The 27,458-nt window shown below is 43.4% G+C and overlaps 1 protein-coding gene across 1 annotated transcript; it reads right to left on the bottom strand.

Annotated features, from left to right (window-relative positions):
- Window positions 1–47: 47 nt before the first annotated feature.
- On the bottom strand, window positions 48–26,329 carry INSIG2 (insulin induced gene 2). The gene is made up of 5 exons (XM_030210313.1): window positions 25,720–26,329; window positions 11,566–11,690; window positions 9,907–10,073; window positions 8,991–9,090; window positions 48–848 (listed from the first exon to the last, which is right to left on the bottom strand). Exons 1-5 carry the CDS (start codon window positions 25,973–25,975, stop codon window positions 807–809), a joined length of 690 nt encoding a protein of 229 aa, XP_030066173.1. The 5' UTR covers window positions 25,976–26,329; the 3' UTR covers window positions 48–806.
- Between the last annotated feature and the right edge of the window lie 1,129 nt (window positions 26,330–27,458).

Genomic DNA, 27,458 nt, shown 5'->3' with positions numbered 1-27,458 from the left:
GGGGGGGTTGACGGCGGTAGGGGGGGGGCTATAATGTGCCCCCTCACTCTAGCCCCTGCCCCCCCTACCGCCGAACTTCAGATACGCCCCTGCCAGGGCGGCCTACCCCAATTTTCTTAGCTCTACCCAAGACAGCCCTGCATATATCTACATACATCTGCATAATTGCTTTGTGATTGGCTATGCTGAAATGCTGCATCAGTCTCATTAGCTGTTGATTGTATTTTGGAGCCGATGCAGTGCTCAAAACTGGAACGAGCTACGAAGAACCTCAGTTAAAATGAGACATGAATTGCTCCACTCGATACCACACCCTTCGTAATCTGCTGAAGATCCGACTGCTTGTAGCTGAGTTGGAAAGTTACTAGAACCTACTTGACACAGGTTAACTAAAAAAAAAAAAAAAACACCCCCCAGCAAAGACTGCCTGTTCTAGTCACGAAACAAATCAAATTGTTTTAGTCAACAGCACGGCAGCAGAATGCAAGTTTGGCACTACAACACTGTGGGAAGCAAGACAAATGAGAAATTGTATATATTAAAAAAAAAAAAAGGAATCTCATTTAACTTGTATTGCATACCAGTATTATTTACAACTTTTTAGAGAGGCAGAAGCTTTAAGGAATTATTTATAGATGCAGCAATCACAGATTGCATAAACAGGGAACATTTCTGGGCAAAACTGCAGAGCTGCAATTTTCTCTTCTATACATATCTATCATTCTGTTTTCCAACTTAGCAATGCCCTTTTTGGCATCCTCATCATTGCTTCGTCCAGGAGGTGACCTGTTAACAGTGCATTCGCTTTAATCTTGATGGGATTTCTCTCCAAGGACTTTGCACTCATACTGCAAAAGAAAAACAAAATATTAAAAAAAGAAAAAATCAAGACAGTAGGAGGGTTAAGAGAAAAATTAACTTATTTAAACTGAACAAGAACTCTTTACGTCTCACTGAATGTAGGGCATCCGTTGATGTTAATTTATTAGAGGGACTCTACCGGGCACTCTGGATCCATTTACAGGTAAATCTCTTTAACAGACATAATCCGGACTATAGACACTGACTTTCACATTCAAGTAGGATTAAAAGCTGCCACATCTGGGCTGAATAAATGATATCCACCCTTTTATGTGGCTAAGGTTGGCAAGGCAGTAGTGTGTCACATGAGAAATCAAATCTCTTGACTTGTTTCCTTTATGAGTCACACTCTGAAAATAGGGTGGCTATCATCCTCTTCAAATCCTCACGTAAACTCTTATTCATTCAAGTTTATACACCAGAAAGCTGAGGCCTACCCAGCAAGGATATCAGACAGTCCCATTAAAAATATACTCAAGAAGGGAATGAAACTAAAATTATTGAACAACTCGAATGTATCTTTATTTGTTCAATAAAAACTGTTAAAATAAACTCAACTCCAAGGGTGGGTACATTACACAAACTAGCAAGAACCTGTCTGCTGGAGGGGGGCGGGGTTCTGGTCATAAAACACAAACATACACCATTATGCTTTTTTGTATTTCACACATTTATCCCCCTTTTTACAAAACCACGCTAGCGGCTGACAGTGCGGTAATGCCGACACAGCTCATTCAAAGTGCATTGCTACACAGTTTTGTAAAAAGGGGGGGGGGGGGGGGTAGCTTTTCCAATGTCTATTCTATGTAGGTTTTGTATTGATAAGATATAATACAGCCAGAGACCCCCACTGGAATGGTGGAGGGCTGAAGGGGGCTCAACCTCAAAGCTTAGGCCATATAGAAACCCTGGTAAAGTCAACAATGTTATGGCTTGTATGACCAGGAGCTTGCTGGAAAAGCATGGCCTAGCTTTTAGCCCGGATTGAGGCCTAAATGATCTAAATTAGACATGTTGGCTAGAGAAACATAAAACAAAATGGAAGATCAGAAAACAAAATGGAAACTCTAAAGTGTCAGTTACAAAGTGGATTTTCCCCAATTTCCCCATTTGAGTTAGAAAAGACTTGTTTTTCTGAAGTATCTGCAGGTGCGAGGAAATAGTTGAGAAATAAGGGGTGGCAACTTTCCAGTTGAGCAAGTTTGTGGTCAGGTAGTTTGGAATAAACAAGTCTAACATAGAAGTAAATGGGTCCCGTTACTTTGAATGGGAATAGGAAAGTATAAAAGACAGGGGATTTTGGGCGTCAGAAGACCTTTCGAAGTGCTAGATGAGATGCTGCCCGTCTGTCCACCCATCTGCTTGTATAACTGATCCTGCTGTAGTATTGTGGTAAGCTATAATAAAGCTGATTATTCTTGCAACCTGTTCCCTCACTCTTTCCTATAGAACATTTAGAAACTTAGCTAAACTCTTGGGGTAAAAATGGTGAGTAAGATAATACCTGATCACACATATACCGGGTGGAAGTCAGATAAGCGCAGACACCTCATAGATGAAAGCCTTCAGAGGAACCTCCCTGGTAGATGGCTAGTTTGCCATCCTACCACAGAGGGTCCTCATGGGTCTATCCAAAACAGTATACCGCCCACATTCCAAAATAGGATTCATAGTGGTAACAATCAGAAGACGACCTCAACAGCTGAGGGATGTATAATCAACAAAGATTCATAAATAATCACATTAGTTTTCAAACAAATATGTTTTCAAGGTCTTTCTAAAACGTAGGCAGGATGGAATTTGTCTTAGCTCACACAGCAAAGCATTTCAGATTCTTGCACCTTGAAATGGGAATGAATGATCATAAACAGACTTTAATCGAACATTTCTAAGTGAAGGGTATCCTATTTGTAAAATTCACAAAAAAACAAGATATACATCTATAAGGAGCAACAACAAATAATTCAGTAGCTCCCCCTGAATTTTGGCCATAAATTGATTTAAAAACTAAATAGGCCAATTTAAACCTAACACGTTTAACAGGTAATCAATATAGGCCTGTCAAAAGCGGAGCAGCGCTGTCAAACTTGCACTTATGAAATATTAATCTGGCAGCGATATTCTGTACCAACTGCAATTTTTTCTGAAGTTTAGTCGAAATATTGCAATATAATGAATTGCAGTAATCTAGTTGTGGAAGAAGAATTTCCTGAGTTATAATTCTAAAGCTTTGTAAATTTAGTGAAGATCCTACAGCTCGAAGCTGTCTTAGTCTGAAAAAATTTTTTTTAATGCAATAATTAGTCTCTCAAAGGGCAAATCAGAGGCTAAAATGATCTCAAGAACTTTAACAGTCCATTTACAAAGGGACACTACTGATTAACGTGTGCTGAATGTGAAGAAGCCCATGGGAATTGAATGAGTTTCTTTGCATTCAAAACAACGCTAATCAGTACCGCCACTTCGTAAAGGAGTCTTTAGAATAGTCCTCTATTTTAAAATTCTCACCAGAAGACAATATAATCTCTTTTTTCAGAATATTTTCAAAGTCCCCAAACCATAATGTTTGGGGGGGGGGGGGGGGGGTTGTTTAAATTTAAGACATGTTTATCTGTCTAATTATAAGTTAAATATAATATTTCAAAGAAGTATATTCACAGTTTTGTAAAACTGATCTCATCCCATGATTTTCAGTACCACCTTTATGCTGATGACTCCCAGATCTACCTCTTCGCACCAAAACGTTCAAGTAGGAATCCAGTCCCAAGTATCAGCCTGCCTGTCTGACATTGCTGTTTGGATGTCTCACCGCCATCTGAAACTAAACATGACCAAGACCAAGCTTATCATTTTCCCCCCTATTTTTATTTATTTATTTAGATTTTGCTCACACCTTTTTCAGTAGTAGCTCAAGGGGAGTTACATTCAGGTACTCTGGATATTTTTCTGTCCCAGGAGGGCTCACAATCTAAGTTTGTACCTGAGGCAATGGAGGGTTAAGTGACTAAACCAACCTCTCCTCTTCCCCCATTACCTATCTCTGTGGATAACACTCATCTTCCCTGTCTCATCAGCTCGTAACCTGGGTCATCTTTGACTCCTCTCTCTTTGCACAAATTCAACAGACTGCTAAAACCTGTTTCTCTCTCTATAACATCACCAAACTTTGTCCTTTCCTTAAGTACACTACTAAAACCCTTATCCACGCTCTTATCACCTCTTGCTTAGATTATTGCTTCTCACAGGTCTCCTACTAAGTTATCTCTCTCTCCTTCAATCTGTTCAAAATTCTGCTGCACGGCTTATATTCCGCCAGCGTCGCTATACTCATATTAGCCCTCTACTTAAGTCACTTCATTGGTTCTCTGTTTCCGCATACAGTTCAGACGACTCTTATTGACTTACAAGTGCATTCACTCTGCAGCTCCTCAGTACCTCTCCCTACACTCCCCCCCCCCCCGGGAACTCCGTTCATAGGGTAAATCTCTGTCATCTGTACCCTTCACCTTCACTGCTAACTCCAGACTCCGTTTCTTTTATCTTGCTGCACCATATGCCCGAAATAGACTTCCTGAACCAGTACGTCAAGTTCCATCTCTGGCTATCTTCAAAGGCTAAAAGCCCACCTTTTTGATGCTGCTTTTAACTCCTAAACCCTATTCACCTGTTCAGTACCGATGTCTGCTTTATAATTCCCACCTTAGTAATTCCCTTATTTGTTCTGTTTGTCCTGATTAGATTGCAAGCTCTGTCGAGCAGGGACTGTCTCTTCATGTTCAAGTGTACAGCGCTACGTACGTCTAGTAGCGCTTTAGAAATGATAAGTAGTAGTAGTAGTCTTATTCCGGAATCTTGCTACTCTTTGGGATTCGGCACGGAATCTTGCTATTGTTTGGGATTCCGGAATCTTGCTACTCTTTGGGATTCGGCACGGAATCTTGCTATTGTTTGGGATTCCGGAATCTTGCTACTCTTTGGGATTCTGCACGGAATCTTGCTATTGTTTGGGATTTTGGAATCTTGCTACTCTTTGCCCTTATCCCTTATTTGTCCTGTTTGTCCTAATTAGATTGTAAGCTCTGTCGAGCAGGGACTGTCTCTTCATGTTCAAGTGTACAGCGCTACGTACGTCTAGTAGCGCTTTAGAAATGATAAGTAGTAGTAGTAGTCTTTGGGATTCCGGAATCTTGCTACTCTTTGGGATTCGGCACGGAATCTTGCTATTGTTTGGGATTCCGGAATCTTGCTACTCTTTGGGATTCGGCACGGAATCTTGCTATTGTTTGGGATTCCGGAATCTTGCTACTCTTTGCCCTTATCCCTTATTTGTCCTGTTTGTCCTAATTAGATTGTAAGCTCTGCCGAGAAGGGACTGTCTCTTCATGTTCAAGTGTACAGCGCTGCTTACATCTAGTAGAGCTATAGAATGATAAGTGGTAATAGTAGCAGTAGTAGTAATTAGATTCCAATTGCTAGGGGGCCTATATATTAAAATCATCATATATTGGCACACCATTAACTCCACATTTTTATCACATAGACTGTCTATTAATTTTATAGAAAAGAATCCCTATAAATCAGAGCAAGGCCTCCTCCTTTCTTACGCTGTCTAGGGCAATTTATAGCTTTAAAACCTTGTGGATATTTAAAATATAAGGTGAATTAAAATCTTGAATCCATGTTTCAGTAATAAAAACAAGACCTGAAAGAGAATATTATTAAATCTAGTTGAGACATACTATGTAATAGGCTTTTTCCATTGTAATTTGCCCTTATATTTTAAGACTTTTAGCATATTTGCTTAGATATTCTGCAGTTCTAATAAAAGACCAGTTTTACTGATCTATTGTGGTACAAAGAATTTTATTTGTAAAAAATGTACCTACTTTCCACAATCCCTTTTGACAGAAAGGTTTCTTGATAATCATGGAGGGGCATAATCGAACGCAAACGCCCATCTCCATGGGCGTCTATCTCCGAGAACGGGTACATGAAAAGCAGGACAAACCGTATTTTCGAAAACAATGGGCGTCCATCTTTTTTCCGATAATACGGTTCGTGCCAGCCAAATGCATCGGATTTGTGGGGATTTGAGTGGGGCGGTATCGTTTTTCAGCGATAATGGAAACCAAAGGCGCCCAAGCTCAAAAACGACCAAATCCAAGGCATTGGGTCATGGGAGGGGCCAGGATTCGTCGTGCACTGGTCCCCCTCACATGCCAGGACACCAACCGGGCACCCTAGGAGGCACTTGTAACAATTAAAAAAAAAATAAAAAAAGTTAACTACCTCTGAAGTCCATAGCTCCCTTCCCTTGGGTGCTGAGCCTCCCAAATCCTCCCCAAAACCCACTGCCCACAACTCTACACCATTACCATAGCACTTACGGCTAGATGTGAGTACAGTGGGTTTTGGGGGCGGTTTGGAGTGCTCCCATTTACCACCACAAGTGTGATAGGTGGGAGGGGGATGGGCATGGGTCCACCTGCCTGAAGTCCACTGCACCCACTAACAACTGCTCCAGGGACCTGCATACTGCTGTGATGGAGCTGGGTATGACATTTGAGGCTGGCATACAGGCTGGAAAAAAAAGGTTTTAAAGTTGTTTTTTTTGGGTGGGAGGGGGTTAGTGACCACTGGGGGAGTCAGGGGTGGTCATCCCCGATTCCCTCCGGTGGTCATCTGGTCATTTAGGGCCCGTTTTTGGGACTTGTTCGTGAAAAAAAAAAAGGGTCCAAAAAAAGTGACCCAAATTCACGCTAAAAACGCCTTTCTTTTTTCTATTATCGGCTGAGGAGTCCATCTCTCCTCGGCCAATAAACACCCCAGTCCCGCTTTCACCATGCCTCCGACACGCCCCCTTCAACTTTGGCCGTTTCTGCGACAGATTGTAGTTGAAGACGCCCAAAATCGGCTTTCGATTATACCGATTTGGATGCCCATCTTTTTTTTTTTTTGGTTACATTTGTACCCCGCGCTTTCCCACTCATGGCAGGCTCAATGCGGTAGGCAATGGAGGGTTAAGTGACTTGCCCAGAGTCACAAGGAGCTGCCTGTGTCGGGAATCGAACTCAGTTCCTCAGTTCCCCAGGACCAAAGTCCACCACCCTAACCACTAGGCCACTCCTCCATATGGGTGTCTTTCTCTTTCGAAAATAAGCTGGATGGTGCCCTAGCATGATTTCTAATTAGAGTGGGTTTTGGGTCACCAAAGGTGATACAAGCTGGTGGAATTCCTGCATATTAGTAAATTGCCTCCTTCCTATCCTTATATCCTTTATATTGTTTTTTCCCCCTTTAACTATCTGTCCATATTCTATGTCCCTTCTGTAGTGGCCTTCACACAATCTGTGATATATATTGTCATATTCAGGAGGATGCCCATGAAGCTGTCCCCAAGCTTGCTTTTCCACAAAGGGCAGGGGTTCTTGAAACAGTGAGTGCACCAAAGGACAAGCAATTCCTGAGCTGGAGGGGAAGAGAGGTTACAGATGCCCAGAAACCTTTGCAGGGATAGGGTTAGTGAAGACAGAAGCAGTGAGGAAGATGAGCCTGCCTGGATCCGTAACCAGTATGTAATGGCTCCAAGCAGGTTCAAGAGGGTGGAGTTCCTAACAAGACCCCAAAGGCTAGAAAAGCCTACTTCTATGTAGGTGGAGGGGACTGTGATAAAAGGGGAGGATCAAATGTCAGAAGTGGAGTTTATGGATTGCTTCAATGAAGCCAATTGAATAGAACCCCAAAGTATGGAAATGTGAGTGAGAAAAGGGGATTCCCAGTTGCCTGCTCCAACTTACAGCTTTCTGGTTGACAGCTACGGGGCAGGGATAGTGCCTGTTGTAAGAAAACTATCCCAAGGGAAGGAGCTGGCAGAGGTCCCCCAGAAAAGAGACTAAAGGCGGTATTGGATTTTTTTCAGACCTGATTTGCATAAGACTTGTGGACAGTTAAAATTCCTGGATTATAAATTGTTAGGAAAGGAATCCAGGGGTTGGAACTTATCTTCTGGACTTTACAAAGTAATCTTACAGTGCCTTGGTGGCAATTAGATACTGAATTTGTTCACCCTGAGTGGGAAGGCGGCCCACAATCAGGACCTTGGGAGCAGTCAGCAGAAATTAATACAACACACACTGGCTTCACAAGCGCCTTCCAAAATTATTGCAGACCCATTGTGAAGAAAAGAGGACCTCCTTTTCTTGCTGGAAAGCTGGAAACATACTATATATATATATTTTTTTTAAACTGTATTTGGTTTATTTCCTTTTCATTGTAGTTTTGTTGTTAGCCGATAATCCTATAATCTCCACTACCCGCACAGGCATTTACCACTCCTCCTACTGAAAACTCTATCAAGGCCAGAAAAGGTAAGGTGGGCCTGGGGGTCTGTTAATCAAGTTAGCTGATTGTGGAACTGTCTTTGGTGCGTCTTCCCATTCGTGTAGTAACTTCTGACATCAGTAAAGATCAGACACTGTCTTTGGGGTGTGGTACAGGTCTGCTTTGTAATAAACTAAACACACACAGCAGACATTGCTCTACTATTTCTGCATCTCTGATATAACTGGAACCTGTTTCCAAGCATCCCCCCTCTGCAAAACATTAGACAGTGCTAATAAAACACAGTTCAATGTCAACTAACAGCTCTTTGAAATTAAAAAAATGGGCAGTGCCATCTGAGGCACTAATCAAAATTAGCTGTGTTGGTGCAAATTTCATGGGTACTTTCACTCATGTGGTGGGCACAGATTCTGTGCTTGCTTTCTCTACATATCATTTTCCCATTGGAAACAACACATATAGTTTTACGATACAAAAGTGGTATGTTGTTCAATACCTCACCTCTTTCCCGCCCCTGGGACGTGATCGAATAATGCACACGCTTTATACCCGCACACAAGTTAAGCAGTAATCAAAGAACACACAACTGTAGGTGAATCCCTTGCCTGCAGTTACTGCGCTCCAACAGGATTTGTCACACGAATGAATAGGTGTTGGGAAAAGTCTAACTTTTGTTACTTTATTCACTTATATACCCAAACGACCCTCTGTATCCTGAGACACTCCTTAAAGCACTTCTTTTCAAGTCTAACGCAGAAGCAGTGGTAGGGCCCACAGTAAATTCTTACCATGGCCAGCTGTCGACCAATGTTTCCCATTGTTATTCCTCCAGCAAAAAATATACAGGGTATCCATGAGCGAACATAGAGGAAATCTGGAGATGTGTACCTAGAAAAAGAAGAAGTCAAAGGATTTTTCAAATTTGTGCGTTAAGGAAGATAAATAATGATTTTTACTTGTACAGCATAGTTTGTATGGACAAAGATTTACACCATGACCACAAGGAAAACTATGATTTTGCTTCAAATGTATTGAATGTTTAAATGCTTGTGCACTGAGTATACAGGACTGTCCTATCTTAAGTGGAGTTCCTTTTCTTTTTATATTTTCTTATATTATTTTGTTACATAAACTTTCGTGACCTGCAAAGCTAAGTGGTATAACAAGTTTTAAGCAAACAAACAAAAGCCTAGTTTATGCATTTAACTTTTTACTCGCTTGAATTATGTGTTCCATGTGAGGAAGAACAAAATTAAAACCACAGCAGTTCAATCACTATGTACACTTATTATAGAAAAACCAGACCGATGGGCGAGTGTGGAACGACCTGGGTTACATTCCATGTTTTCCACTCCCTGGACTGACAGAACTGTAGAGGGAAAGTTTGCAGTCCTTGGGGAGGAGAGAGTCGGCCAATCTGTGATGGCGACACCTAATGACTGACTGAGGATTCATTATTGGATGATTCCAGAAAGAGCCCTGGTGAATGATTCCAGATCGAGGACTGCACTGCAATGGCTGGGCTAAAGTTAAGTTGGGAGGGGATATAAGAACAGGAGAGAATAATTCTAGCCTATTTCTGATTCAGCTGGAAGCCCAAAGAACAAGCAGGAGAAGGAAGAAACTATCGGCTAAAAGAAAAAAAAATAATTTCTAGTGTTATTTATGTGCTTGACAACGAACTGAAAAAGAGTGCATACTCACTGATAGACTCCATTGTAGACTAACAGCTGAGTGACCACGGTGGCCAGAAAGGCAATCCCTATTCCAAGGCCCAAGCCACTCCTTGAACGGTCAAAGGTCCACCACAGTCCGATAGAGAGTGCAGCTAGTGTCAGGGACAGCTGGACATTGTTGGCAAAATCCACCTTCTGCGACAGAGGTTCAGGATTATTTCCCCAATTGTTAATGGACTCGAGAGATAGCATTTCTAGTTTTTTACCCAACACCTACTTTAAAGGTTTCTCTGCTCTTCCTGACACTCAAAACAAGGTAGCAGGAATAAAAATGGAAGGCTGGACTGACAACGCATTCAGTTTCATTACTTCCAAGTGAAGATCCGCCTCATCTGAAGGTGGTAAAATCTATTTCCCCTTAGTCAGAGAAGATACAATCTTTATAGAATTAAGGTAAATCCACCTTTAATCAAGGGATGTTGATTCCATCATGGTTAATCTCTCTTACCCTCTTGATTGGATGGTGTCACCAAGATGGTAGCATTTAACTCCTCCCCCAAGGGCCTCTGAATATACTCCCATGGGATCAGTAGAACAAAGTATCTGTGATGGCTGCCCAAGATGAAAGGTGTGTAACTCATTTCCATGGCTTCTTCAGAATTATTCTAAAGTGCTAAACACCAGACCACACCTTCTCCTAAAAATATCTTACCATTTTCCTTTAAAAATGACTTGTGTATTTGCTTTGTCTGTAGATTTCTTATCTTCATTCAACCTACAGTAACCACATTTTCCAGATAAGTGTAGGCTAGAAACCAAACTACCAGCTTGTTTAGAGATCTAGTCCAAAATTTAAAAAGCACTCGTACAAATTACTCTGCATTTTTGAGGGCTTTATTTCACTGACACACATGAGATAATTTTATAACAAAACATCTAAAGTGGAAAGTTAATTAAAAAAAAAGCACTTATGGACCTTTATAAAATTCAACCAGCCCAGCAGTGAACAAATAGCCACACTAAATTTACACCTGCTCCGAAGATGGGGTAAATCTGTGCATATACCGGTATCCTTTATGAACTATGTACGTACATCAAAATTCTAACTGTTCTACTACTACTACTACTAAACATTTCTAGAGCGCTACAAGGGTTACGCAGCGCTGTACAATTTAACAAAGAAGGACAGTCCCTGCTTGAAGGAGCTTACAATCTAAAGCTCCTTACAATCCACTCAAAATACATCCAAGGAATGCCTTCCTGTGGTTTTCCAAAAATACACACTCCCTTTGCACACATGCGCAGTCTATAAAATTAGTGTGCATCTCACACTTGGTGACTTTTGAAGAGCCGGGTTGAAATATTTTAAGTTTCCTTTAAAAAGAAACAGTTATTCACAGTACAGACTCAACAAGGTACAACAAAAGAACACTGTGAACAATAAAAGCTGAAGTGGAAAATTGGCACTGATAAGGCCTCCCTGGCACACATTTTCCAACTGTTCTTTTAACAAGGTCCCCTATTGTTTCTCCACATTAAAGCTGTGTGCACTATGTGCTTATTTCTGTGAATAATCAGAGTGACGACAACCCAATTATTTCATCTGCATCACAGAGGCATTTCTTCATGCTGTGGGAAGAGCAACCCGCACCCCATCAGTTTGGCAGAATCAGCAGACAAAGGATACAGCACTTGCGTGATTTATGCCGACGAAGACGGCTACGCAGCGCATTACACTGGACCACTCTCGCTTGAAGCGGTGCGGCTCTCCGAGATGTTTGTCGATACAAGGGTACAACAAGCCGATCACAGCTGTGGAGACACAAGAACAGGAGAAAAATAAAAAACCAGGGACTGGAAGAATGTCATCTGAACTGCCACCTGAATTATCCAAAAACCAATCTGATGGTTCTGCTTCAAAATGTTTTAAAATCCTCTTCCACAAGGATGTGTGAAAATGACCAAGCAGAGGGGTAGCTCAAATTTGCCATTTTCCAGATGTCTAAAATGGTGGAAGAGGTAAGAAAAATATATTTTACAGCTGAACCTACAATGTCAACTGCTATTAGCAATCTACCTCAGCAGGTATATACCAAAAAATAAGCAACTTTGTGGTAGGTGTCTCTCTAAACAGCAGATTCAAGAACAAAGAATTTAAAAGTTCAATTAACAAGGTGTCACGTTCTCAAAGCTGGAACTGGGTTTGTGAGCCCTTGGGCCACTGCCGAGGAGCAGCAGTGGCAGGCAAAACCACCCCACACCGGAGACTAGGCAGAACAGGACTGGAACTCCGGACTGGAGTTGCAGCAGAGGCAAACAGGCAGGACTTAAGCAGAGCAGGTACCCTTAAACTTCACCTGCACTTGGCCACTTTTCACCAGGAGTTGAGCTCCTGGCTGCAGGTGGCCGGCAGGACTGGATACCCACTAGGCTGAACCAGGACTGAGGGTCAGAGAGGAAAGGAACATACAGGGACAGCAGGGCAAGGGGACAGAAACTGGAAGCAGCCACAAAAGCAGGAAACAAATACTGACAAACAGGGGAAAGAACTAAAAGCTGCAAGCAGCCACTGAAGATAGACAACACAGGAACTACAAACAAGGAGCAAGACTAAGAAACAAGCAAACCCTAAACTAAACATAGACTAACTAGAAACAGGCAAGAACTTCAGGCAAGCAACTAGAACAAGGAAACAAAGTCAGGCTGAAGTGCAACAAGCACCAACATACCAGGGCCTTAGACGATGCAAAGGCAGAGAGTTTCCAAATGGCTAATAAGCCCAGCAGCAACTGAGGCTCAGCTGCAGCAATCACCAGGCCACTACGGAAGCTGTGCAGGGTCAAACAAGACAGACAAATCCGGCAGCCTGGAAGATCCAGACTGGACTGGGCTAAAGTCTGGAACGGGTGATAGTCCATTGCAGCCACCAGTTCTGGCCACCAGAGGACGAGGTGAGCACAGACCTAACACAAGGAACCTTCTTAAAAACACAAAAATAGTTCTGTGTTGCTAATGTCCATTTAGCACGCTTAGATATGAAGGCAGATGCTTTTGTCACCTAACCCCCCCAAGGCTCTTATTTACAAAAGGAGTAAAAGATACTGAAATCACAACTGAAGGTTGGGGCGGGGGAGGAGGGTACAACATTCATGATTTTGGATGGTTTTCTAAAATCAGAACTTCTTATCAAACAACAGGCATTCAGCAAGACTTGTATCAACATAGTAGATGACGGCAGAAAAAGACCTGCATGGTCCATCCAGTCTGCCCAACAAGATAAACTCATATGTGTATACCTTACCTTGATTTGTACCTGCCTTTTTCAGGGCACAGACCCTACAAGTCTGCCCAGCAGTATTTCCCGCCTCCCATCACCGGCCCTGGCACAGACCGTATAAGTCTGCCCTCCACTATCCTCGCCTCCCAACCACCAACCTCTCTTCCCCCATCTGCTCCGCCACCCAATTTCGGCTAAGCTTCTGAGGATCCATTCCTACTGCACAGAATTCCTTTATGCATATCCCACGCATGTTTGAATTCCATTACCGACTTATATCAAGGTCTCACTGAGGTCCAGGTATTTCTGAACAGACGTGTTTGGAAGGTGGAAAGGGAGAATAGGGAGCTTAACTTCCGAACCACTCATTCAATGTAATGCCAGACACAATAGTGACCACACCTATGTGCCTTTGAAGGCCTTTGCCGCTTACTATCTCCAGTTCTTTACCTCTTATAAGGGAAGGGCCTGCACCCAGCCCAGAGCAAAACTCCAGGAATCAGTTGTTTGGAACAGAAATCTTGCTTTTCCTGTTGTCAAGCTAGATCTCAACTCTCCACCCCTGATTACTGACTCATAGAGAGACATTCTCCCCCCCCCCCCCCCCCCCCCCAGAAACAGCTGGCCACCATGATGGCCTCATTGTCAGTAAAGAAACTGACTCCAGGGGGTTCTGGTGAAAGGGAACTGGAGAGGAACTATGGCAAATAACTCAAGCACAAAGAAAAACAATTAAACGGAATGCTAAATCTCCCAAACTGGCAGTCTCTGGGCTTGTTTTGGCTTCTACTTGAAGGATTACAACAGGATTTGTACATTAGCTTCGACTGTGCCAGCTGAAACCTGGCTATCACACCATAGCACTCTGCAGCAGAGCAGAAAAACATGCTCTGGCAGTCATCTGGTCACCTGAAGCTTGAAAACTGGTCATATCTATTTTCACATTGTTTGGCACATGGTGACAGAAATGACCTTGGTGAGGAGGATTGGCCCAGTGGTTAAAAGCAATGAGCCAAGAATCAGGGAAAGCAGGACCCAAGTCCCACATCTTCCTCCTCTGACACTCCTTGTGACCCGGGCAAGTTGCTTTGTCATCTTTCATTGTCTCACTCTCAGGTACCTTAAAGCACTACAGGCCAAGGACTGACGCAGCACTGAACTCCCCAATAATTGCCCTTTAACTTTTTGGGGAAAAAAAACAGGACAAAAAGAAGGGCTACAGAAAAGCCAGAAAAAAAAGTGTTCCCACAGAGGGCATCGTTTAATTGACAGTTAAATCAGAAATTTAAAATGTTCAACAAAAAAAGCTCAAAAAATCATTTTAGTCACAGAAATTTAAAACGCTCAACAAAATCATTTTAGTCACAGAAATTTAAAACGCTCAACAAAATCATTTTAGTCATTCATATTACTATAGGGGAATATTTCAAACTGTCCCCACTCAGCCAATACCATGGGTACTATTTCCCCAGCTTTCAAAGGGAATGTAAATTGATACCTTGTGCTCCAAAACTTGCAAAGGTTTCATTTGCACCCTGACTTTTCCTAGTGAAATAAGCATAAAGATGTCCCCATCCCCACAAACTAAAACTCTATCACACTAGTTTCATCACCATTTTCAATAAAAGGCAATCGTTTGCTTTTTGCACAAATGAGATTTCATACTTTTAGGGGACTGGGTGGGGATGGAGTTGAGTTTGCAGGGATGGGGTAGGGACAAACTTTGTCTCCCTCCAGTGTAGACATTCTTTTCCAACCCTCTGCAATGCTTTTTCTTAGTGCAATTAAAACGCCATTGGACACTGCACAGACTTTTCAGCTCATTTTCTGCCCATGTAAGTTGATAAAATATAGACAGTATTAAGCCAACTTTTCTCTCTCAGTTTCTACAAGGCACAGTCCCAGTGCCTGAAGGTTTTCATGATATCTACTCCTACTCTTCACCAAACTCTAGTGGAACAGTAGCCTGCCAGTAGGATCAGCACTTATCTCCATGCTGGCAGGGTTGTTGAGAAATCTTAACCAACTCTTCACTATAGGAAATCAGGCAGGAAATAGAGCCATCTGTTAAGTGGTGCTGGGGACTTATGCAGTCCTGCATATTCCTCTGCTTTGCAGCTCATATGCATATTCCTCCCAGCATCCTCCAGGATTGAAATTCCATGTGCAAAGGGGAAAAGGATAGTGATAGGAGTGTACTACCGTCCGCCTGGCCAGGACGAACAGACGGATGCGGAAATGTTAAAGGAAATCAGGGACGCAAACAAACTGGGCAACACAATAATAATGGGGGATTTCAATTACCCGCATATAGACTGGGTTAATGTAACATCTGTACACGCAAGGGACATAAGATTTCTTGATGAAATCAAGGATAGCTTCATGGAACAGCTAGTTCAGGAGCCGACAAGAGAAGGAAAAATACTAGACTTAGTCCTTAGTGGTGCTCATGATCTAGTGCAGGGGGTAACGATACGAGGGCCGCTTGATAACAGTGATCATAATATGATCGGTTTTGATATTGGCATTGAAGGAAGTGAAACTAGGAAATCAAGTACGCTAGCGTTTAACTATAGAAAAGGTGATTACGACAAAATGAGAAAAATGGTGAAAAAAAGACTGAAAGGAGCAGCTCGCAGAGTAAAAAACTTGCATCAGGCGTGGATGCTGTTTAAAAACACCATCCTGGAGGTTCAGGACAAATATATTCCACGTATTAGAAAAAAGGGAAAAAAGACTAAACGTCAGCCGGCGTGGCTAAACAGTAAGATAAAGGAAATCATTAGAGCCAAAAAACAATCCTTCAGAAAGTGGAGAAGAGAACCAACTGAAAGTAACAGGATAGATCATAAGGAATGCCAAGCCAAATGCAAAGCGGAGATAAGGAGGGCAAAAAAGGACTTTGAGAAGAAATTAGCGTTGGAAGCAAAAATACATAGTAAAAATTTTTTTACATACATTAAAAGCAGGAAACCGGCCAAAGAGTCGGTTGGGCCGCTGGACGAAAATGGTGTTAAAGGGGCGATCAAGGAGGACAAAGCCGTAGCGGAGAAATTAAATGAATTCTTTGCTTCGGTCTTCACCGAGGAGGATTTGGGGGGGACACCGGTGCCGGAAAGAATATTTGAAGCGGGGGAGTCGGAGAAACTAAACAAATTCGCTGTAACCTTGGAGGATGTAATGGGTCAGTTCAGCAAGCTGAAGAGTAGTAAATCACCGGGACCTGATAGTATTCATCCCAGAGTATTAATAGAACTAAAAAATGAACTTGCGGAGCTACTGTTAGAAATATGCAATCTGTCCCTAAAATCGAGTGTAGTACCGGAAGACTGGAGGGTAGCCAATGTTACTCCGATTTTTAAGAAGGGTTCCAGAGGAGATCCGGGAAATTATAGACCGGTGAGTCTGACGTCGGTGCCGGGCAAGATGGTGGAGGCTATTATTAAGAATAAAATTGTAGAGCATATACAAAAACATGGACTGATGAGACAAAGTCAGCACGGATTTAGTGAAGGGAAGTCTTGCCTCACCAATCTAATGCATTTTTTTGAGGGGGTAAGCAAACATGTGGACAATGGGGAGCCGGTTGATATTGTATATCTGGATTTTCAGAAGGCGTTTGACAAAGTGCCGCACGAAAGACTCCTGAAGAAATTGCAGAGTCATGGAATCGGAGGTAGGGTATTATTATGGATTAAGAACTGGTTGAAAGATAGGAAGCAGAGAGTAGGATTGCGTGGCCAGTATTCTCAGTGGAGGAGGGTAGTTAGTGGGGTCCCGCAGGGGTCTGTGCTGGGTCCGTTGCTTTTTAATGTATTTATAAATGACCTAGAGATGGGAATAACTAGTGAGGTAATTAAATTCGCCGATGACACAAAATTATTCAGGGTCGTCAAGTCGCAGGAGGAATGTGAACGATTACAGGAGGACCTTGCGAGACTGGGAGAATGGGCGTGCAAGTGGCAGATGAAGTTCAATGTTGACAAGTGCAAAGTGATGCATGTGGGTAAGAGGAACCCGAATTATAGCTACGTCTTGCAAGGTTCCACGTTAGGAGTTACGGATCAAGAAAGGGATCTGGGTGTCGTCGTCGATGATACGCTGAAACCTTCTGCTCAGTGTGCTGCTGCGGCTAGGAAAGCGAATAGAATGTTGGGTGTTATTAGGAAGGGTATGGAGTCCAGGTGTGCGGATGTTATAATGCCGTTGTATCGCTCCATGGTGCGACCGCACCTGGAGTATTGTGTTCAGTACTGGTCTCCGTATCTCAAAAAAGATATAGTAGAATTGGAAAAGGTACAGCGAAGGGCGACGAAAATGATAGTGGGGATGGGACGACTTTCCTATGAAGAGAGGCTGAGAAGGCTAGGGCTTTTCAGCTTGGAGAAGAGACGGCTGAGGGGAGATATGATAGAAGTGTATAAAATAATGAGTGGAATGGATCGGGTGGATGTGAAGCGACTGTTCACGCTATCCAAAAATACTAGGACTAGAGGGCATGAGTTGAAGCTACAGTGTGGTAAATTTAAAACGAATCGGAGAAAATTTTTCTTCACCCAACGTGTAATTAGACTCTGGAATTCGTTGCCGGAGAACGTGGTACGGGCGGTTAGCTTGACGGAGTTTAAAAAGGGGTTAGATAGATTCCTAAAGGACAAGTCCAAAGACCGCTATTAAATGGACTTGGAAAAATTCCGCATTTTTAGGTATAACTTGTCTGGAATGTTTTTACGTTTGGGGAGCGTGCCAGGTGCCCTTGACCTGGATTGGCCACTGTCGGTGACAGGATGCTGGGCTAGATGGACCTTTGGTCTTTCCCAGTATGGCACTACTTATGTACTTATGTACTTATGATCCACTAGGGCTTCCTTCTTCCACCCCATGCTCCATACAGCCAATTGCTAGGGAGCTTATTCCTCCCAGTGTCCTGTAAAAGTGACTCCAAAGTCCACCTGATCTACTTGTGCTTCCACTCCTGCCACCCCACACTCTATCTAGCCACTTGCCAGAAGGTGTATTCATGGCATCCCATCTTATCTCCAGTTTCTCTTCCCAAGTTAACTCTCCCCAAGCAAAGTAGAAGGGCTAGTCAAGAGAATTTAATGCCAGTTTTGTTTGTTTTTTCTGCAATGATAACAAGGGCCTGCAACTTTAAAAGACAGAATGGAAGGTTATAACCGCTCTGTGTGCGTGTCCGAACAAAAATGCCAGCACACATCTGTGCAAGGAATTTTTGCAAGCCTAGTGAAGTCATTCTAGTTCATGCACAGATGCGTGCCGACTCTTGTTTTCTTTGACCTGCGCGCGGCGAAGCCACCCTTACCGCAGAACTTTGTGTGCTAATCAAGTGTGAAGCGCTGCGTACGTCCGGTAGCGCTACAGAAATGATAAGTAGTAGTAATAGTAGTAATCAGTGAAAGCCTGCTGGCCAAATGCGCAAGTTCTGTGCACTTTGAATTTACATCTCATTAAGCTTACTGCATCACCACGATTTATTTTCTCACTAATTTCACTGTAGAAGATATGTGCTCAGCCATCGGCATGTAGCTCTACCACATGGCTTTCTACGTCAACCCCTAATTCAACTAGTAGTTAATAGCAGGCACTTCTATTTCATTCTCCAACTAAGAGTTCCAGGTTTAAGGAAGGGATATTGGATTTAGCTCAAGGTAAGTTTCATTCAAGTTCAGTAGGTATTTCCCTGTCCCTGGAGGCCTTGCATTATGTTTGCACCTGAGGCAATAGAGGGTGAAATTAATTGCCTAAGTTCACAAGGATCCACAGTGAGATTTGGACCTGGCCTCCCTGGTAACTTAGGACTCTGATCACCACATCACCAAGAGGCAGAGAGGCCACAAAAACTGTGGAAATCCAGAAGCCCACCTGCAGGACAAGTACACTGCTGGGGGGGGGGGGGGGGGGGGGGCTCTTTGCAAAAAGAAAGAAGAAAGGCCAGTGCTTATCTACAAAAAGAAACATTCCTTTCAAGAAAGCACAACCAACTGGGGGATACACTTATAAAGTTAACTAATAGGGCACAGCAGGTCTAAGGAAAGGACACTAGCATTTATCTATCACCATAATATTTTTACTGCTCTAATTGCCTATTGCTCATGTTTGATCTATTCTTACTGTACACCGCCTTGAGTGAATTCCTTCAAAAAGGCGGTAAATAAATCCTAATAAATAAATAAATAATAAAGGGATCAATGCCTACCTGCCTTTGAAGCAAATGATTTTGTTTTTGAGTGACGACCTAGGGTATAAATGCCTGTTCCTTTCTACCTTGAGATGTCTTCCTTTCACTTCCCTAGGATCAAGGCTAGCACTAGGTTTTGCCTGCTCATGATCTGGTGGTACCTCCTCCTGCTCCACAGAGAAGGGGAAAGACTACCAGAAGATTTCTGGGCAAGCAGGAGACAACTAGCAGACTCCAAGGAAAAGGTCTTTTAATTTCAGCAAACAATTTTTCATCTGATCTTCATAGATTTTGGTGACTATTTAGAACTTGTAGATAGTAGTTCAAAAAATATAATCCTTTATAAAAAACAAGATGGTTATGAGAGCGGTTTAGTCTCACAAAGAGATTTTTGTGCACTGTTCCTACCAGCAATCATTTCCTACCATCTCTATGCTGATGACTCCCAAATCTACCTTTCTACCCCTGATATCTCACCTTGCATCCAAACCAAAGTTTCAGTATGCTTGTCTGACATTGCTGCCTGGATGTCTCAACGCCACCTGAAATTAAATATGACCAAAACCGAGCTTCTCATTTTCCCCCCCCCAAACCCACCTCCCCGCTTCCCCCGTTTTCTATTTCTGTTGATGGCGCTCTCATTCTCCCTGTCTCCTCAGCTCGAAACCTTGGGGTCATCTTTGACTCTTCTCTCTCCTTCTCTGCTCATATCCAGCAGACCGCCAAGACCTGTCGTTTCTTTCTTTACAACATCCGTAAAATCCGCCCCTTTCTTTCCGAGCACTCTACCAAAACCCTCATCCACACCCTTGTCACCTCTCGTTTAGACTACTGCAATCTGCTTCTTGCTGGCCTCCCACTTAGTCACCTCTCCCCTCTCCAGTCGGTTCAAAACTCTGCTGCCCGTCTCATCTTCCGCCAGGGTCGCTTTACTCATACTACCCCTCTCCTCAAGACCCTTCACTGGCTCCCTATCCGTTTTCGCATCCTGTTCAAACTTCTTCTACTAACCAATAAATGTATTCACTCTGCTGCTCCCCAGTATCTCTCCACACTCGTCCTTCCCTACACCCCTTCCCGTGCACTCCGCTCCATGGATAAATCCTTCTTATCTGTTCCCTTCTCCACTACTGCCAACTCCAGACTTCGCGCCTTCTGTCTCGCTGCACCCTACGCCTGGAATAAACTTCCTGAGCCCCTACGTCTTGCCCCATCCTTGGCCACCTTTAAATCTAGACTGAAAGCCCACCTCTTTAACATTGCTTTTGACTCGTAACCACTTGTAACCACTCGCCTCCACCTACCCTCCTCTCTTCCTTCCCATTCACATTAATTGATTTGATTTGCTTACTTTATTTATTTTTTGTCTATTAGATTGTAAGCTCTTTGAGCAGGGACTGTCTTTCTTCTATGTTTGTGCAGCGCTGCGTATGCCTTGTAGCGCTATAAAAATGCTAAATAGTAGTAGTAGTAGTATAATTAAACGTCTTGGTAAGAATCTATTTTGGCTTCCAGGTTGGTTGTCATGACATGGAAACCGTTATCTTTATAAACGTGTGTTACCTGGAGTTAGCCAGACACTTTCCCTGTCTTCTGACCCTGAAATTTTCCCGTCTGAGTTAACACACATTGGCGGCACTCTCACCTAATAAGGATGACAGAATCCTTACCAAGGACACACCAGATAAACACACCATCATTAATAAATAACCCTTGCAGAAATACTCTGATCAGATGCACACACCTGTGGACCTTTCAGAGAACAACATCAAAAAGTGGCAGCTGCTCAAACACCCAATCACACAATGGACCCATGGGAAGAGTTACTACTACTACTACTACTTATTTCTATAGCGCTACTAGACGTACGCAGCGCTGTACACTTGAACATGAAGAGACAGTCCCTGCTCGACAGAGCTTACAATCTAATTAGGACAAACAGGACAAATAAGAGATAAGGGAATTACTAAGGTGGGGATGATAAAATAAGGGTACTGAACAAGTGAGTAAGGGTTAGGAGTTAAAAGCAGCATGAAAAAGGTGAGCTTTTAGCCTAGATTTGAAGACGGACAGAGATGGAGCTTGACGTACCGGCTCAGGAAGTCTATTCCAGGCATATGGTGCAGCAAGATAAAAGGAACGGAGTCTGGAGTTAGCAGTGGAGGAGAAGGGTGCTGATAAGAGAGATTTACCCAGTGAACGGAGTTCCCGGGGAGGAGTGTTGGGAGAGATGAGAGTGGAGAGGTACTGAGGAGCTGCTGAGTGAATGCACTTATAAGTCAATAAGAGGAGTTTGAACTGTATGCGGAAACGGATAGGGAGCCAGTGAAGTGACTTGAGGAGAGGGCTAATATGAGCATAGCGACACTGGCAAAATATAAGTCGTGCGGCAGAATTTTGAACGTGGCCAAGGAATTGCAGGATGGGAAAGATTCTAATACCTGGCTATTCAGAGGGGGAACACGCTTATTCTGTTAATGTTCTGATTTAAATATTATAATTTTAAGGGTTATCTTTATTCTGATTATGAGGTGGGGTCTCAACTTCATAAAGGCTAAAAAGGCCAAAATGTTCCCAGTGGCATACGGAATTCTGCACCTACAAAAAGAGAAACCAACTCTTTAAAATAAATTTAGAAAGGTTTTTTTTTTTTTTTTTTTGGGGGGGGGGGGGGGTGCGGCGGGGGAAGCTTCTCATCCAGCCAGGGAACCCTTGAGGCACCTCTGCTACAGATCTTTCTACACAGTATTTAGCCACACGGATCACAGTCAGCCAAGATGGAAATCTATTTGGAAACTCAGGAGGCATTCAAAAATGTTAGGAGGCAAGGAAGTTTTTCTTACTTTCTTTTTTTATTGCAATTTTGCTTTTTTAATTATTTTTTTGTGTCATCTTAATTTTTTTGCTTCATTACTTTGTATGTTTTGCTTTTCTCAATAGTGCTCGATGTCAAATTCTAGGTGCTCCTGGGATTTTTCCAGCCCTGGCCTTTTAACATAATGAAGTGTTACCTGAAGTGCCTCTTAAGATTATACCTAAAAGATATACACCTAAAAAAATGCCAGAGGTATATTAAATATTCAGAAAGTGAGAAAATAGGTTAAATTGTTATTTTATTATGTAAACTGTCAAATTGGTGGTATCTAACTTTTAAAAAAATGAAATGAAGTATAAAAGGCAAGTGATAAAGCCAGAACAAAGCGGTATCACGCTTCCAGGTTTATTAAACAGCTTGATATATTGTTCTAGGGACAAACCATCAGAGCAGTTTACAACATCTAACAAGAAGAAACAAAGAAGGATGAAAGGAACTCCATACAAAATAGAAAAGAAATGAGGTACAGAACAGAAGAATAAGAAGCATTAGGGTGATTGCTAAGGGATAAATATAGGCAGGAGAAGACAAGCGGTCCGCAAAGTACGGGTAGAGTCAAATGCTAAAGCAAACAAATACGTCTTACGTTGGGCTTTGAAGGTATCTAGGGAGGTTTCGAACCGGAGAGCCAAAGAAGCAGCATTCTACATCTGGTGGCCCATAATGCCAAATATTCATTTGTGTATAGAGGAGAGGTAAATAGCGCAAAGGGAGGGAATTTGAAGCTCACTGTCCTGAGAGGAGCGCAGAGTCCTGTGGAGGCAGAATGGTATAAGGTATTGTAAATAGTAGTAGTAGATCAGCAGCCAATGCTCCTCACAGAGGAAAGGAGCGATACGATTGTGTCGTGCAGCACTAGTGAGTCAGCGTATAGCTGAGTTCGGAGCAACCTGTAAGCGCTGAATGCTATAAGCTCTTTGAGCAGGGACTGTCTTTCTTCTATGTTTGTGCAGCGCTGTGTATGTTTTGTAGCGCTATAAAAATGCTAAATAGTAGTAGCAGCAGAATGTCCTTTCACTGGAGGTCTTGTAATAGAGCACTGCGATAATCAAGTCCCGACAGAACTAAGGAATGGAGAAGGACCTGAAGGGCTGCTGGGGTAAAGAAATGACGAACTGAATATAGCATCCTAACAAAGACAAAGGAGTCCTTTTACCAAGGTGCACTGAAAAATGGGCAGCGCTAGTGTAGGCACGTGTTTTGGGTGCGCGCAGCTCCATTTTTCAGCGCCTGTAAAAAAAAAAAAAAAGGCCTTTTTAAAATTTTTGCCTAAATTGGACGTGCGGCAAAATAAAAATTGGCGCGCGTCCATTTTGGGTCACACGTAAAAAACGAAATTACCGCCTGGGCCACATGGTAGCTAGGCGGTAACTCTGAATTGACGCACGCTGGGCGCACGTAGGTGCCTACGAAGCTTAGTAAAAGGACCCCCAAAGAGTCTTAGATATAGGCGGATGGAAGGTTAAACTGTCAACAAAAATGACGCCCAGAACTTTGGTTGTCGAGACCACGGAGAGTGGAATGGTTAGTTAAAGCGAGGGGGCATGCAAAAACTAAGGACTTAGTGCATGAAAATAGGAGACCAGTACCAATACATCTGTATTTTCACTTTTTATTTAGCAAGATCATCTTACTTTTCTTCACCTATTCAGTTGAAAATGGTGCGCACCTAGTTCGGCCATTATTCCCAACAGTGGGCACCAGTTGTATCTCAAGCAGTCTCCTAGCTCTTATATCAGTGCTATCCATGTCCAGACTTTGCCTCCTCCCTAAAGGACTAATTTTATATGACTTGTGTATGACAAACAGGGCAGTGCCAGTGATGATTCTTTCAACATTGAACTAAACTCTCCTAAACTCCTTGTAAACTCAGAATATGGAGGTTGGTCAACAAAAGGCTGCACACCTTCACTCTGCCAGAAATTTTAAACTTAGGGGGGTGCATCCCATGCCATATCTCCCTCCTCCTGCACCTTAAAATAACCTCCAGTCTATGCCCGGCCAGCACCAGCAACACTTATACACTGCCTGTGGCCTGCACTGGGGCTGTCTGAACCGTTCCATCCTTCAGAAACAGGAAGTTGTGTCTGAAGGAGTGGGATGGTTCACAGAGAAATCCCTGGTGCAGGCAGCCTATAAGTGCCACTGCTGCTGCCCAGGCAAAGACTAGAAGTGATTTTAAGGCATGGGGGATGGGGTGGGAGCGGGAAGAGCCTTGCAGGGTCAGGAAAAAAAGGGACAGATTCAGTGGGAGAGAGAAAGGAGGGACTGACAGAGGGTGCATACACAACACATGCACCTTGAATAGATACATCACTGCCACCAGCAAAATCTTTTAAGAGTCAGGGGGGGAAAAAAACCCTCTGCCTTCCCCCTCCAAAAGTACACACTATTTTGTTTATTCCTTTTTTGCCCATTTTTCACTTTTTACCTTTGTTCTCTCTTACTCTCCCCCTTTCTCATCCCAGTGCTTTTTTTCTTTAAAAAAAATCCTGGCAGCTGGCAAATTTGGGAAGCACCAGGAGTCACACTTCAAGACTGGGGCACCCAGGTCACCTACCATATGGAGGTTTTCCAGCCCTAAATTCAAGCATAGGGAAAATAGCACGTCTCCAACCTACCTCTTAGATAATTCAGATCACAAAAATGTGGACACTAAAAGAAGGTCCACTGGACAAATTATCTAGAAAAACAAAACGCACACACAACCAGATAAACAATATTTTTTAAAAAATATACAGATCCAAGTCATCAAGCATCTCTTAAGAATAGGAGAGCACCTTTAATAAATTAAATCACAAAGTTCCAGTGGCATGCCTTACATCCCACGACAGAAGAACTACGGTGGATTGAACAAAACTTCCTCTGTGTGAGCGACAGTCTCACAAAAGCTTTGCTGAGAAAGTCACATCACATTTCCTGTCTTAAGAACAGGCAGCACTGACAGCCTCCTTTCCACCTCCGAATCTCTAGCAACAAGCAGGGCGATTGCAAAAAAACAAGAATATCCAGCGCAGCTCTGAAAACCAAAGAAAAGCCAGGCATTACCCCTACGTACTTTGGAAACTCATATATTGCAGACGTTGCGATCCAAGATATCAGACCGGATTATAAATCGAGTTCTCCTTACTGGGAAATCTAATATAAGAAAGAAAAAAAAAAGTCCAGCGACGGCTGCACAAGTCCACCTTCTATACTTACCCACCTAACACTTTCCTTTTTTTCTTCCCATACTTAATCTCTGTATATTACTAATTGCATCTGATATCCTGGAATGACAAATGTCATAACAAAACTCTGTAAGCCACATTGAGCCTGCAAATAGGTGGGGAAAATGGGGGATACAAATGCAATAAATAAATCAATAAAAATCCCTGTTACATAAGAACAGCGTTATAAGCGGCCTACAGTCTCGATCACGCTCACGTATTTCTTTTAAACATTAATTCACTGCACGTTTTCAACCCCTCCCCCCCCCCTTGCGCCGTACCTGAAGCTGTGCCGCAGCACGGTGGTACCCACCACGCCGAAGAGAAGATGCTGCTGAGCACGTCGGGAGGGAACAGGGTCACGTTCCTCTGGATCTGCAGCAGGTTCAAGACCAGGGCCAGGAAGACCCCGATGAGGAAGAGCAGCACCCCTCGGATGACCAGGCTCAGTCTGCGGCTGCTGCTGCCGGTCAGTAGGGAAAGGCTGGGCCTCAGGACCCTGGAGCACGGCGGGGACGCCCGGCTTTCCTCTGCCATGGCTACCCGCCGGGAGGGGGGGGAGGGGGCTTCGGGGAGCCCCACCGACACTAGACGGCCGGCGCCCCCGAGCTCCGCACGGCCAGCCGCATCTCCGAGGCGGTATATCGCGCGCACGGAAAAGAACCGAAACGGGTCCAAACAAACGCGAGAAAATTCACCGGTACCGACGAGCTTCTCCGCCGCGATGGCGTTCTGTGAGCCGGCCAGGCGTGAGTACTATCCCCAGAGCGCCGAGAGCACGCAACGCGCCTTAGCCACCAATAGCAACTGATTCATCCTCTGACCGGTACTCGCTCTAGAGCCTCGCAGGCGCCCACGTAAACCGCCTATGCAAAGGCGCGATTAGGCACCGAAGCAAAAGCAAACAATGATCAGTTTACTCGACGCTCCTTCCTGCTACAGTTATGCCTGACGACGGGACCAGCAGAGGTGAAGTCTGACAGTAAGTAACCCCTCCGTGGGGGCGGGGCAAATGATTAGTTAGGTTATCAAATCCCTTTGGTTAACTGGCAACATATGTTACTGACAATCAACATTCAACAGTAAACTCAGGGTTCAACCACTGTACAAATTCAAATGATTCAAAAGGACAAAACAGGGTTAACTAATGTTGTTGCACAAGTGTGTGTTACTGGAGGAAAAAGCCTCGAATCAAATGCTTTAAACGGAGTTGCACTTCCTCATCATCGGCTGAAAAAAAACCTCCGGATGTTATAAATGGAACTATAAAGCTTTTCTACTTAGCTTTTTATGTCCATCAACAGCCTTTTTTCGCGACCGCCGGCTACACAGAGCGGAGATAACTTGGCGTGTGATCCTGATGCAGATAGGACTCGAAACGCTGGCTGCCGTAGATCACAGCCAACGTTCACAGCCAATGCCTGTAGCCTAGACGTGAAGTTCAAGACCGTTGATGGACATGAAAAGCTAAGTAGAAAAGCTTTATAGTTCTATTTATAACATCTGGAGGTTTTTTCAGCTCACGATGAGGAAGTCCAACTCCGTTTAAAGCTTTTGTTTGCATGTAATAGGAGTTTTCTCAAGGCTTTTTCCTCCAGTAACACACACTTGTGCCAAAACATTAGTTAACCCTGTTTTGTCCTTTTGAAACATATGTTACTGATCCAGCGTCAGCTGAGGTCGTGTTTGAATTGAATTTCCCAGGCCTTTTTTTTCCATTGACTAGGCTCTACACTAGTTCTCATAGTTTCTGTGGCTAGTTGCAGCAGGGGGCCTGATCATCATGGTGCAGGTCCCTCAGTGATTACTCCATCCTTGAACAATGGCCAAGGGACCCTTTTACTAAGCTGCGTAAGGCACCACGCACGTTCAGGGTGCGCCAAATTGGCACTACCTCCCGGCTAGCGCATGAGCCGGGCGGTAATTCCGAATTTGACATGCGCCAAATCCTGCGGTAGAAAATATTTTTATATTTTCTACTGTGGGCCGTTTACCTAGCAGTAAAGAGCAATTGGTGCAT

Source organism: Microcaecilia unicolor, chromosome 7, assembly GCF_901765095.1.
Source record: "Microcaecilia unicolor chromosome 7, aMicUni1.1, whole genome shotgun sequence".
Lineage (NCBI taxonomy): Eukaryota > Metazoa > Chordata > Amphibia > Gymnophiona > Siphonopidae > Microcaecilia > Microcaecilia unicolor.
Note: the sequence above shows the minus strand (reverse complement) of the source record. Positions and strands in the feature narration are given on the sequence as shown.

Coding starts and splice junctions, on each gene's coding strand:
- INSIG2 (XM_030210313.1), bottom strand. CDS start 25,975: ATGGCAGAGGAAAGCCGGGCGTCCCCGCCGTGCTCCAGGGTCCTGAGG. Junction 11,691..25,719: donor GTGCTGCGGCACAGCTTCAG/GTACGGCGCAAG, acceptor GTGTCTCCACAG/CTGTGATCGGCTTGTTGTAC. Junction 10,074..11,565: donor GCATAAATCACGCAAGTGCT/GTATCCTTTGTC, acceptor CCTCTGTCGCAG/AAGGTGGATTTTGCCAACAA.